The sequence below is a fragment of the Mauremys reevesii genome, linkage group 18 (assembly GCF_016161935.1).
Source record: "Mauremys reevesii isolate NIE-2019 linkage group 18, ASM1616193v1, whole genome shotgun sequence".
NCBI lineage: Eukaryota > Metazoa > Chordata > Testudines > Geoemydidae > Mauremys > Mauremys reevesii.
In genome coordinates, this window is record NC_052640.1 from 1028248 (window position 1) to 1041588 (window position 13341).

The window sequence follows — 13341 nt, forward strand, 5'->3', positions numbered from 1 at the left end:
AAGAGAAATGAGTTCAGTAGCAATCAGCAGATAACTGTTACTCACAAATGCCATTTTATGTGGGATTTATTGGTGTGAAAAGGAACAACTAACTCCGGGAAGGTTGTTGCAGGTCATTCTTTAAGTGGGCATAGGCAGAACTGAGTACAGATGTCTGTACTATACCTAGCTTAAGTCTGTACCACTGATTACAATTTTATAAGCTACAAAGTCGCTTGCAGTCTTTAAAAAAAGAAATCAATGTTTGTTTAGTGGTGGAGCTACTCCTGATCCATTATGGATAATGAGAATGTCCACAACTGTAGATAGACTCTCTCCTACTTCAGGGCATAAACCAATCACCAGCTGCTTGGGGTTCAGAAAAACTTATCTTTATGGGGTTTCTGTGCTTTACCCTGAAGCATCTGGTCTGACCACTCTTGGGGAGAGAATTCTGGACTCGGTGAGCCTTAGGTTTAATCAGGCCTGGCAATTCTTATACTAGGAAATCAATATTTACTTCTTGAGACATAACTGGGATAATTTAATATATTCCTATCCAGGTTCTAGATCAGAGCTAACTGAGTTACATGACTTGATCTGTTATGTCATGCTGCTAGAGAGATCAGCAGACCAGAACCTTAGAGCAGAGTTTCTTTAGACAATGGTGTTTACTGTAGGTGAAGAGAAAGGAAAGCTAAACTGAATTTATGATTGAGATCATGCTGCTGAAAATATGCTTAAGTGACTCAATTACTTTGGGAATGGTAACATTATTGCAGTTCATACAAATTAAACTGATTGCTTGTGCATCATTTTTAATATGCTTGGGTAAAAAAATGTACCTTTTCAATTAGATTGCTAGAAATCATTGTGGAATCTCATTCAGTTGGCAAAGCTGTAACAAACGTACAATATTTTGCTCTTCACAGTAAAGTTCCTGGGTTTGTAAGGATGATTGCTCCAGAAGGCTCCTTGGTATTCCATGAAAAGGCTTGGAATGCATATCCATATTGTAGAACAAGTAAGCTTGCTCTGAATTGATTCTTACATTTTTGCCATACTGCTTAGAGATGCTATCAAGTGGTTTAGGCCCCAAAGTTTTGTAATTGGGTGGAAAATATCTTACAGATCACTTTTTGGCAAACCTAATCTGGCTGAGCTATGCAGCCATGAAAGACAACGTAAGTTAACCAGCGGTTATGATGTCTCCAGTACAAGACTAAAGAGTCTGTCTAATGTCTCTTTCCAAGTCCAGGATAAAACTTGTTAGGAAAGAGACATAATTTACAGTCCCTAAAAGCTTCTGCAAAGGATGAGTGTAAAGGTTAAAAATTACAATTTGTAGATAGCAATCAAAGTTCCTTTGATTTGATGCAATATTCATGTTTACTGTCCAGAAAACTCTTTGGTCTTTAGAGGAGGAAGTTGTGTAAAGGAGATGCATTCACCATATTCCATTTCTGAAGCTTTCGATTTCCAAGAATCCTGTCCCTTTTTATTTTTTTGGCCTCTCTTGTGTCAAAATGTTTAAAATACCTTAAAGCATACTTCATTTTTAACATTAACAAATTGTTTTACAGAAGTATGCTGATGAATGAATGGTTTTATTGTGGGGTTATTGTATTAAACAAGGGGTTTTTAATGAGCAATTGTGTTATACCTTCTGTATATAACTCCATCTGTATTACAGATTGCTTTAGAGTTAGGACTTTTGTGACAGACTTGTTGCACATATTAACACTATTTTGAATGCCTTCTTTTCCTTTTCGTTGCATGTCCCTCTGGCTTTCAGTTGTGACGGTGAGTACCTGGATTATTATTTGTTTATGAAATGTGTTTTAATGTGGCTCTTGGTTATTGAAGTTATAACTGACTTTCTGATGCTGCATATCTGCCAATCCAGACTCTGGTTTACTGATTAGTTAAGATTTCACCAGTCAGAAATCAGAGTTTTCAATCTGATACTTGCTGCTACTTCTCTCCTTATTCTCTTTTTCTGCTCTCATCACTCACTCTGCGCTTCATAATTCCTGATATTGGAACAGTACACCATGGCTAAATGATTTAATAGCTGTGAATATACAGCTTATAATGGCAAGAGTTCCACAGGAAGCTATCCAGGAAAGGGAAGAAAGTGCCTTGGGGTCTGCTTTCCTCCAGCTCAGCTTAGCAGACTAACTTTGCCCTATTGCACCAAACACTCTCCATGCGATTATAGCAGGGTCTGGGCATGTGACCTGATTGAAATGGACTGCCAATGTCTCTGGAGGAGCTTTCTTTCCACCAGAAAGTGGTAAGTACTCTCAAGGATAGTCAGAGGGGTGCAGGCTTTCTCTAGTTCAGTGGTCCTGTGTGGTAAGGCTTTGTGAAGGCTGGCACGAAGGAATGCCAATTGTGTCCAAGTATATCACTTTCCCTAATGGAAGAGGTTAAGTGAAAAAAACAGCCAGCCTAAAACATCCCCCAGCAATCCCTTATAGGATGCTTTAGTTTTCACCATAGTCTTTGAGAAGGGTAAAACCTCCTATAATTCCTGAATCAGTGTGTGTGTGTATATAGTGAAAACTGCTTAGTTATCTGAGCTATGACACTCTGTTCCCTGCATAAGGCCAAATTAGCCAAACTGTACTGTACTTGTTGGATTCACTCACTGAATTTTAAACATGAAAAATGCTTGGGTCTTTGAACTTCCAGGAGACAGAATGGATTCGATGGAGCACAAGTCTGCTGGAGTGGCAGTTCTTGCTGTAGTTCCACCCCAGAGCCAGCTGCTGAATTTTCCTGCTGAATGTCCTGCTTGGAATCATTCAGGTTAAGTGCAGCTGTAGAAGGGGAAAGGATTAGCACTTCCTCATTTGATTTATCGTGTAGTGCCCAATAATTTAGAAGTTTCTTCTGTAGACATAGACAAGAAATGCTCAAAATAGTGTCATTGCACTGAGCAAAGTTAGTATCCTAAGTGGTAATGGTTTAATGTAGCGGACACACAACTGCTATCATAATTTAATGGCAATTTGTGTTACCTCATGCATCACTTTGCAAATTTGGCCCTATAGGCTGATGTGCAAAGCAGTTCTCACTGGCAGTGCAGTAAAGTGCATTTTAAATGAATGTTAATTTCCATAAACGAGCAACTTCCTTTGTGACTTGAGTTTGGCCCATCCTGCAACATCATAAGCCAGTGTGTTAAAACTGGACTAGTCAGAGTAAGAATGACACCAGTGGGTATTTAAACACTGAGCTAATGTCGAACAAGAAAACCCTTCTCTTTGTTAAAAACGGTTGCTGTAAAGTGTAAACCAGTTTTTGGTCTGTTCTCTAGTATATAGCCACTGTAGCTTGAAATTAGTCAGTTGACCCTGGGATGCTTGGCAGAAACACACCCTGCCAGCATCTGACAATATCATGGATCTTGCCTACAGAGATAACACTGATACTGTGAGAACTTGCAGCCCAACCTTTCCTCCACACTGAGAGCTAAAATGTTTGTAAGACATTGAGGTGAGGGCATCTTATTGTCCCTTGAGCAGATAATGGATAATCCAGCATGGAGTGAGTTGAGCTTTCTGTTACAGAGAAGGGCTGGGAAGTTGGGAATGCTTTTGGGAACCAGACATTCTCATTGGGAAGCTTACATTAACTCAAGCTCCACTTCTATAGTGCAGAAGATTCCTTCCTTTTATGTATGCCTTGCCAAGAGTTCATACTTTGTGAAACTGACATCTAAGCTAATAGCTGATATTTAAAAAGTGTTTTTCCCTTCATTTGCCACTTTTTTTTTCCAGTCTTACCAGTAGGCGCAGTTAGTCTGAAAAGTCAGCTCTGTTGAGGCAGAATGATGAAGGATCGCAGGTCAAATATATAGGGTTCCTTGACTGTGGGAAGCAGGGCCGGCTCCAGGGTTTTTGCCGCCCCCATTCCCCCAACGCAGCAAAAAGAAAGGGGGGAGGAAATCATGATCTGCAGCTCTACCGCTGCTGCTTCAGTCTTCGGCGGCGGGTCCTTCACTCCTAGAGGGAGTGAGGGACCCGCTGCCGAAGACCCAGATGTCCCGCCCCTCACCATTGGCCGCCCAAAGCAGCTGCTTGCTGGGCTGGTGCCTGGAGCTGGCCCTGGTGGGAAGAGCAGGGTAATAAGACTGGCTCATGTGTGCAAAAATTCCTATTCCTGATTGGTGAAATCCGGCTGATTTGAATGGGTTACCTAGGGAGGTGGTGGAATCTCCTTCCTTAGAGGTTTTTAAGGTCAGGCTTGACAAAGCCCTGGCTGGGATGATTTAGCTGGGAATTGGCCCTGCTTTGAGCAGGGGGTTGGACTAGATGACCTCCTGAGGTCCCTTCTAATCCTGATATTCTATGATTCTATGAAATGGGCTAACCCAGAATCTGGATTGGTATCACAGAAACCTCTCTTAAATTTGAAACTACTGCTTGTCATAATGGTAAGTGTTTCTTCAAAGACTGACTGTGTTTTTGTTTTTGTAAAGTGTCTTGCATCCTTTCTAATGTCTTATTAGTTGTAAGTAATGTTAAATTGCTCGGCCTGCTGTCTGTCAAGCAGATTTCATTTGTGAATCCGAATTTATTGTAGAGTCACCACTGTGGACACTCCATGAAAACAGCTCAGCTCTCACTAGAGACCAGCTATACAAGGAGTTGCAGATGGGGCTGTAAATCAGGTTTAGCCTAACCAATAGCAGTGTGTGCGCACACACACGCATGCAAGTGCATGCTTTCCCTTTGTATCAGTAACAGCTTTCCTTGCTGCTCGGGGGGAGGGGTGGAAATTTGGTCTCTTAGGTGGAGTTTCATGATTAGCTTTGTTACATTAAACTTCATGTTTCCTGGATTTTAGCACTAACTCATAGAATATTAAAAAAAAAAAAAAAAAAAAAATCTTTTGGGACACTTCCTATATTTTAGTACTATAGGAAAGATCCCACAGCAGAATAGTATTTTTGCATGGAACCTTTTGTTAAGACTTCTGTGGTGGTCAGTCTTAATAAATAAAAAATAAAATCCTGATTTTAGAAGAAATAGAAAACTTGCTGTGACATGGGGGGCGGGGGGGGATACTGAAACCACTCGGAGGACTCCAACTGAAGTGTTTACAGATTCTTCATATTTGTATGGGTAGGTGTCCTGGGTATCTAGATTCATCAAATGACCATCAGTCAAGCTACAACTTATGCTCTAACCAATATTTCAGTTTGAGGTGTAGGGCTTCTAAACTTATCTGTTTCCATGTGCAGTAGTGGGGCCTCTATTTCTGTTTCTGTCGGAGTTAAAATGGGAAGCAAAGTTGCTAGTCAAGGCCTACAGTGCCTCTCTTGGTGGAGAAATCAACTTGTTAAATGTAAGATTTAAAAGGGAAAAAAATATAGTCACCCTTCTGCTGCTTGGTTTTGTTTTTTACAGAATGAATATATGAAAGACGACTTCTTCATAAAAATCGAGACCTGGCATAAACCAGACTTGGGGACATCAGAAAATGTAAGTCAGGGTCCAGTAGTAACCCAGCAGTTGCCGTACTTCCTGCACACATTGAACCTGATGGACCAGTATTCCTTTTCTGGCTGTGGCCGATAGCTGTTGCTTAAAGGAAAGCAGCCTCCCTCCAATAAATAATGAAAAGTACTCCTCTAAACCAATGAAGCTATTTCTCCTACAGCCATGGAGGGAAGAGATTGGAGAAAGGCACAAAAACGTCCTAGACAATTCTGTATGTGCTTAATCTGAAGTGTATCTGTGGCTAACAGCTATATGTATATGACACATGCTACATATCTGGGCCCTTCAGTTTGCATTAGGTCACTCTTTTGAGAGATGCATGTTAATGGATACATTTTAAAACAGTATATGGCTAGCCAACTTCAAAATGTGCTGGAGTCTCTAATTTAATGAACTCATTTGATGTATGGCAGGTTACTAATAACTGGATTATTTGTACTTCAGAGCTTTATGTGAAGGTTGCTCACTAAATAAAATGTCTGCCTAGCCTATTGAATGCATAATGATTCTAATGACAGTGTTTGATGTCCTTAGCTGTAAGGAAAGTTACAGAAGAATACAATTTAATCTTAAAACCAAGCTCCTCTGAAAGCACAAGAACTGAAGGTTTAATAAAGCTACAACTAGCTTCAGAATTGCTTTATTAAATAAGTGGTAACTTCAGAGTATATTCCCCAGGTGATTCTAAGAAAACTGTCCATCTCTGTAGAACTCAGAAAAATCTGGGTAATAAAGAACTAACACACTGGCTGCAATAAGGCGACAAAGGATAAAGTCCCTTCTCCCCGTTGCAGGTGCACGACTTGGATCCAAACACGTGGAAGAGTGTTGAAGTTGTCCATATTGACATTGCAGACAGAACTCAAGTAGAACCAGCAGTAAGTAGACACTGTGCTTACTGGGAGATGGTTGTCCTATCTAGCTAATTACTTTGGCCTTTATTTGCACCTTAACATTGTTTTCCATTGATTGTAAATAAACTAATACACCCAATGTATTGATCCCACAGGTAAATATAAAATTGCTTTAAATAGAAGTATTGATCTAAATTAAGGGATGTCAAATGATTAAAAAAATTAAGTCATTAATCACAAGATTAAAAAAATTAGTTGTAGTTTTATTTGCACTGTTAAACAGAATACCAATTTAAATTTATTATAAATTTTTGATGTTTTTCTACATTTTCAAATATATTGATTTCAGTTACAACACAAATACAAAGTGCACAGTGTTCAGTTTACATTATTTTGATTACAAATATTTGCACTGTAAAAAAGAAACAAAAGTAGTGGTGTTTTTCAGTTCACCTCATACAAGTACTGTAGTGCAATCTCTTTATCAGGAAAGTGCAATTTACAGATATAGAACTATTTTTTTAGGGCTATTAATCGCAGTTAACACACTATATTTTTTAAACCTGTCTTAATCATGCATCTCTGTTTTGACCCTCTTCACTTACGGTCCTTCATCACTTGGCGGACACTGGCACAGTGCTACTGTGTTCTCATGATCTGGACTGATTAAATATCAGAAAGTTAATGGAGCAAATCAGCAAAAGTTGAGGTCTTTTGAATGGGAAGTTTATTTATAAAAACTTCCAGATGGTTCTCTGGATAAAGAGACGGTTATCTGTAGCCAAGGCAAGGCTGAATTCTACTACCGTTGGAGTACTTCGAGTCTGCGGTACCATCTATGCTCTAAACATGCTTTCACCTCCAGTTCTTGTGCTACAGATAACCCACCGATAGCAAATGAATCCCACCAACCGCGACAGAGTACGCTTAGTTTCAGGATCACTGCAATCTCATGGATCAAACAAAGTATAACAGCTTAACCAATGGTATTGCAAAGTGGATAGCTATCAACTGCAGAACACTCATCATTGTAAATGACAGAGGGCTAAGAGGTGTTATTCAAATTGCATCTTCCAGTCAATCATACGCTCTGCCCTCCTGAGGAACCATTGCATCAGGAATACATGACCTATATCACAACGAAAAGACTACACATTTGTAGCTTCTGAAAAATGCACTAGCTGTTTGCTTTGGTGATCACTGGACATCCTTGAACGATCATAGCTGTCTTGGAGTCACAACACACCTGATTGATGCTGCACGGACTCTACAGTCGTTTGCTTTAACAGTAATACATAAACCTATGGTTAATCACAACTAATTTTTTTAATCTAGTTAATTTTTTTGCATTAATCACTTGCATTAACAGTGCACTTAGATTAGCTCAGTACTCTTAGATTAGCAAATGCCCACAAAATTTATCAGGTTTGATTTTTATCGGCACACTGAGGGCAATGGATTTTTGGGAAACAGACAGCTTTTAGTTTTAATAATACAGTAATTGCCTTGATCAACATTTGTGTGCTAGTTTCAGTGTGTGAGGCTGAAATTTAAAATAGGAATTGAATCCAGCTCTTCTGCATGGCCTGGCACAGAGCTCTGACCTGGCCATCCCTTTTTGTTGCTGTTTTAGGAATATATTCTTAAATAGCCCTCAGTTGGGTTATGGTAGGTTCAAGCAGGTTTGTCTTTGCTGCAGAAATCTGTGTTGGAGAATTGCTATTGCTTCTATCTTTTCAAACGTTATTGAACACTTCTGCCCTTCAGTGCAGCAATTATCACCAGGTGGGCTGGTCTTTCATCTCTGCTGATAGATAGATGGGCCAACTGTAGCTAGAGAAACACCAGTGTCATTTCTTCAGCTTCCCCTTTCCAGTTACTGCTTTGTTGCTGCTATTATTTTGAAGCACGTAGAAGTATGCTAAGCACCTCCTATGGTCCCTCCCCTGAGAATTTACAACCTAGTTTCAGATGAGATGCAATTCAAGGATAATGCAACAATGAAAATGGCAGAGCGTACCTTGGTAAGGTTACACAGTTACTTAATGTAGGGGTGTGTAGTTTGGGTGTTGCAGTACTGGAGGTGCTCACGGAGCATAGCACATAGAACTGGAAGGGATCTTTTGGGTCATCAAGTCCAGTCTTCTGCTATTGACAACCTCGTCATATAATCATGTTCATAAACTTAGCAAGCTCCATCTTAAAAGTAGAAGCAGCAAAGAATCCTGTGGCACCTTATAGACTAACAGACATTTTGCAGCATGAGCTTTCGTGGGTGAATACCCACATCTTCGGATGCAAGCAGTGGGTATTCACCCACGAAAGCTCATGCTGCAAAATGTCTGTTAGTCTATAAGGTGCCACAGGATTCTTTGCTGCTTCTACAGAACCAGACTAACACGGCTACCCCTCTGATCTTAAAAGTAGTTCGGTGTTTTGCTCCCATTACTCATATAGGGAGGCTGTTCCAGAACCTCACTCCTCTGATTGTTAGAAACAATCTTCTAATTTGCAGCCTGGATATAGGCCTGGCAAGCTAACTTGGGAGTGGCAGTGCATGTGTAAGGGTCAGTGAGAGAACAAGGCATGGAAATGATTGCAGACATATTAGATGTCCCTTCAGAAGCAGAAAGAAGATGCTTAATCTCAGGCATGCACTTTTATACAGCATATAAGCTTTCAATTCATTGTGCTGACCAGTACATCTCACACGCGCACAAAAAAAGTGAGTGCATCAGACTGCACTGTAATGAATAGGTACAAGGACTAAGCATTCTTTCTTAACCGTGCTGTGTTCTGACTTTGAATATTGAATGTTGTCCTCTTACCATTGGCTTAGCATACTACTTGAAATGTGTATTTTCCCCTAAGTTTTTGACGGTATGGATGTCCATTCTCCGCTGACCAACTGCCGTTTGGTTACATAGTTAATCTGGAGAAGAATGTAGAATACCTTGATTTGAAGGTTAGCTGCTAGACTGCTTAGAACAGTTTTGCAAGAAAACTTGAGTTCTGTTCATGTTGCTGTCTTTTGTCCCTCTTTTACTTACGCATGCGCACACACATACCCTTCTTCCCCACTGCATATCTTTTTTCACTTTGGAAAAAGCAAAGTCCTCTTTCAGAACTGTCCTAACCACTGCTAGAAGAGAATATACTGTGTATTCATGTGTTGCTTATGGAGGGAAGGAAAACTGTACATCTTAACTGCAATTCACCAAGTTGTCTTTTTCAGTAATTTTGTTTATTTTTAGAATATTCTGAGGACTCCCATTTAAATCAAGTTAAATATGTCTTGCATATTTTCATGCAGCGAGGAATCACTTTACTGTTACTTGTGGTGGTTTTGTCATTGCATAAATGATCTGGAAAAAGGGGTTAACAGTGAGGTGACAAAATTTGCAGATGATACAAAACTCCTCAAGATAGTTAAGTCTCAGACTGTGAAGAGCTACATACAAAAATCTTTCAAAACTGGGTGACTGGGCAACAAAATGGTAGATGAAATTCAGTATTGATAAATACAAAGTAATGCACATTGGAAAACATAATCCCTACTATACATATAAAATGATGGAGTCTAAATTAGCTGTTACCACTCAAGAAAGAGATCTTGGAGTCATTGTGGATAGTTCTCTGAAAACAGCCACGCAATATGCAGCAGCAGTCAAAAAAGCAAACAAGTTGGGAATCATTAAGAAAGGGAGAGATAATAAGACAAAAAATATCATATTGCCTCTATATAAATCCATAGTATGCCCACACCTTGAATACCGCATGCAGATGTGGTTGCCCCATCTCAAAAAAATCTATTGGCATTGGAAAAGGTTCAGAAAGGGACAACCGAAATTATTAGGGGGTATGGAATGGCTTCCATATGAGGGGAGAGTAATAAAACTGGGACTTTTCAGCTTGGAAAAGAGATGACTAAAGGGGGGAATATGATTGAAGTCTATAATATCATGACTGGTGTGGAGAAAGTAAATAAGGAAATGTTATTTACTCCTCACAAGAACTAGGGGGTCACCAACTGAAATTAATAGGCAGCAGGTTTAAAACAAAAGGAAGTATTTTTTCCACACAACACAGTCAACCTGTGGAACTCTTTGCCAGAGGATGTTGTGAAGGCCAAGACTATAATGGTTCAAAAAAGAACTAGATAAATTCATGGAGGATAAGTCCATCAGTGACTATTAGCCAGGATGGCAGGGATGGTGTCCCTCACCTCTATTTGCCAGAAGCTGGGAATGGACAACAGGGAGGGATCACTTGATGATTCCCTGTTCTGTTTATTCCCTCTGGGGCACCTGGCATTGGCTACTGTCGGAAGATGGGACCCTGGGCTAGATGGACCTTTGGTCTGACCCAGTATGGCCACTCTTATGTTCTTATGCATATAACCTTAAAAAAGATGAAGTGGCAGGTAAATATGTTGTGTATTTCCAATTCCAAGCCTGACATTGTGGCAAGCAATACCAGTGCTGTTGTCTGTAAGAATGCTGGTTCTGACCACAGTATAGGTTTGTGTATAAATATGAAGCTATTGTAATTATTAGACTCCAAGGAAGTGGATCTAAGGGATCCTCTTAGTGTAAATGCTTCTGTTTACTATATGCCCTTCATGCACCATCAGAGAATGGGCACTACTGTGCTTAGCTACAGCATCAATACATTTTGTATTGAAGACTGACCAGGCAGCGTAGCTAAATATCTGTGCTCGGAACTCCACTTCCCATCTGAGGCATTCTTTGCCTGGTTCCTTTGAATAGTCTGTGGAATGCTTTATATTACTTGCCCTATTTTTCCTTTAGTCGCATTACTTTGGGTGTTATTGGGGGGTGGGGATAGTGTAAGTGTCTTTCCTGTCTTTGTGTGGTATCTTACTGGTACACTACGGAGAGGGCTTGCCGCTCTCGTCTGAGAAAAGTTGTATATATTTTTCCATTACTTCACAAATTTTTCTGAAAACAAGGTAATTACATTTGTAATTTTCTAGCAGTTTTTCTAAAATCCTTAAACTTTTGTCCTCCATACTAAGTGAGTTAACTTTAGCCAAATTCTGTGCCAGTTTCTTTAGTTTCCAACTATAATCAAAACTATAACAAATAAATATAAAAATAGTAAATTCCTTAAAGATTCTAATGGCATGCATATGCTAACCCACACCCATGTAAAAATGTATACAAATGATTCAGCAGACATATGCTGTTCTCTTAAGGTATACATTTAAACCTGGCCTCTCTTAATCATCTCCAGCACTTTGTCTAAGTAGCTTTTGTGATTTGTATACAAAAGTCACTTCCCAAGAGAGGATGAAGCTTTAAAGCATAAGCAGAAGTGTACATACAATTAACATGAGAAGAGGTTACATTTTTGGAAGTAATCAGAAGGAAAATGAGCATAGTGAAAACAATAAAATTGAAGTCAGGTTTGTTGCTATTTCTGTGCACTGAGGAGATTACATCTGCCTTGTTCCAGACCATATTTGATGCCTATTTTGTTTCTAGAACAGCATCTGTGTTTTAGTAATATTTAGTACAGATCAGTAAACTTTCTAGCAATGGCGCACGAATACCTGAGGCAACAGAATTTCTATGAAGCATGTGGTACCATCCCTGTTCTGTAGTTCTCACTAGAAATGTAGCTTTAAAATTTGAAATAAGCTTTTGTTAACGTTAAGAGGACAAGAATAAATACTTCTGAAGATAGAATGGAGCTCTGCTCTGAGGACTCTATTCATGGCATGTCGTAGAGCTTAAAAATTTTTTTGTTCACCCAGAAGCTTGGCTTACACAACATCTGTTGGAAGTGGCCTGGGAACTTTTTGTCTGGCTCGCAAAAGTTAAGCGTCTACATAACAAAAACGATCAGAGCATACCCAGTGGCTTGTAGAGGGGTATAGACATTGCGCCTGAATGTAGGGGTGAGAGAGAGCCCTAGTTGTTCCAGACTGGCTCCAGATCCAGACCTTATCTTATGGATCTCTCCATTTCCATCAGGCTTGGGTAGGTGAAGGTATTCAGTGCAGTGTGTTTAATCAAAAAGTGAACTGCAGAAGCTTGGAAAAAATGAGCTAATCCTATAATGTGCAGATGTCTCTTCACCAGTCCCATGAAGCCCGGCTGCGTACCTCCCTGAAGTGCTGTCGCTCTAGAACACATTGGTTTTGAAGAGTGTTTTATTTTAAAGACGTTTTGAAGTGCTTGCTCTTTTAACAATGTTTGTTTAGCCACTGCTGGCCTGAGCCACTGTGCTCTGACTCCATTGCTCCAGAAGAGATTTTGGGAGCTGTGCTGTCCCCAAATGATCCATCCTAAGGTGTGTCAGTGATCAGTAGCCAAGCAGCAGAGTGTCCTGGAACCTAACATTGTTAACAGGTTAGTTTGGGGGGGGGAAAGGTTGACTTTGTTTCAGTCCTCGTCTACTTGGGCATTCAGCACAGAGTGGTGGGTTAACTAATGTTCCAAACACCCTTGCAGTTCGCTGTATTTTCTTGAAGAGCTGTTGTCTAAGAGATGGTTTTGCCTGTGGTCACCAAAGTTCTCCTGTCCCTTCAAGTGCCCAGTAATCTTGTAATAGAAAGGACTGAGGCAAACCTCACTCTTCGTGCCCAGAGTTTCTTCTCTGCTTTGCTTGACATTTCTCTTCTATTCTGGAAGACTGGGCTATGAACGCTGTTTTTTTTTTTTTGTTGTTTGTTTTTTTTAAATGAACATGCAGAGATTCAGTGTTTCTCTTTCTCTTGGAGTACGGTTTGAAAGGATTAGATTGGTTTGCTGAGCTGATATCACATGCCACATTTACCTTGTCTGCTGTGTACTGCACAGTGTAATTCTCTCAAACTTCAGCCTGCCTATAGGAAGGGTTGTTATATCTCCTGTGATGCTGACATCAGATATTGGCTTTGAAAACTGAACAGCTTTAACATGCCTTCCATGATTTGGTCACCTCTTCTCAGTTCCGCCCCACAGACCCCTAGGCTATATACCAGGGGT

General features: G+C 40.0%; 1 protein-coding gene across 1 annotated transcript in view; it reads left to right on the forward strand.

Annotated features, from left to right (window-relative positions):
• PITPNB (phosphatidylinositol transfer protein beta) overlaps positions 1 to 13341 on the forward strand; it is a 73908-nt gene that overhangs the window by 13055 nt on the left and 47512 nt on the right. The window contains exons 4-7 of the mRNA XM_039505066.1: positions 912 to 1003; positions 1775 to 1782; positions 5400 to 5474; positions 6287 to 6370. Of these exons, the coding sequence (XP_039361000.1) occupies positions 912 to 1003; positions 1775 to 1782; positions 5400 to 5474; positions 6287 to 6370 (259 nt within the window). The remainder of the gene's footprint in view (positions 1 to 911; positions 1004 to 1774; positions 1783 to 5399; positions 5475 to 6286; positions 6371 to 13341) is intronic.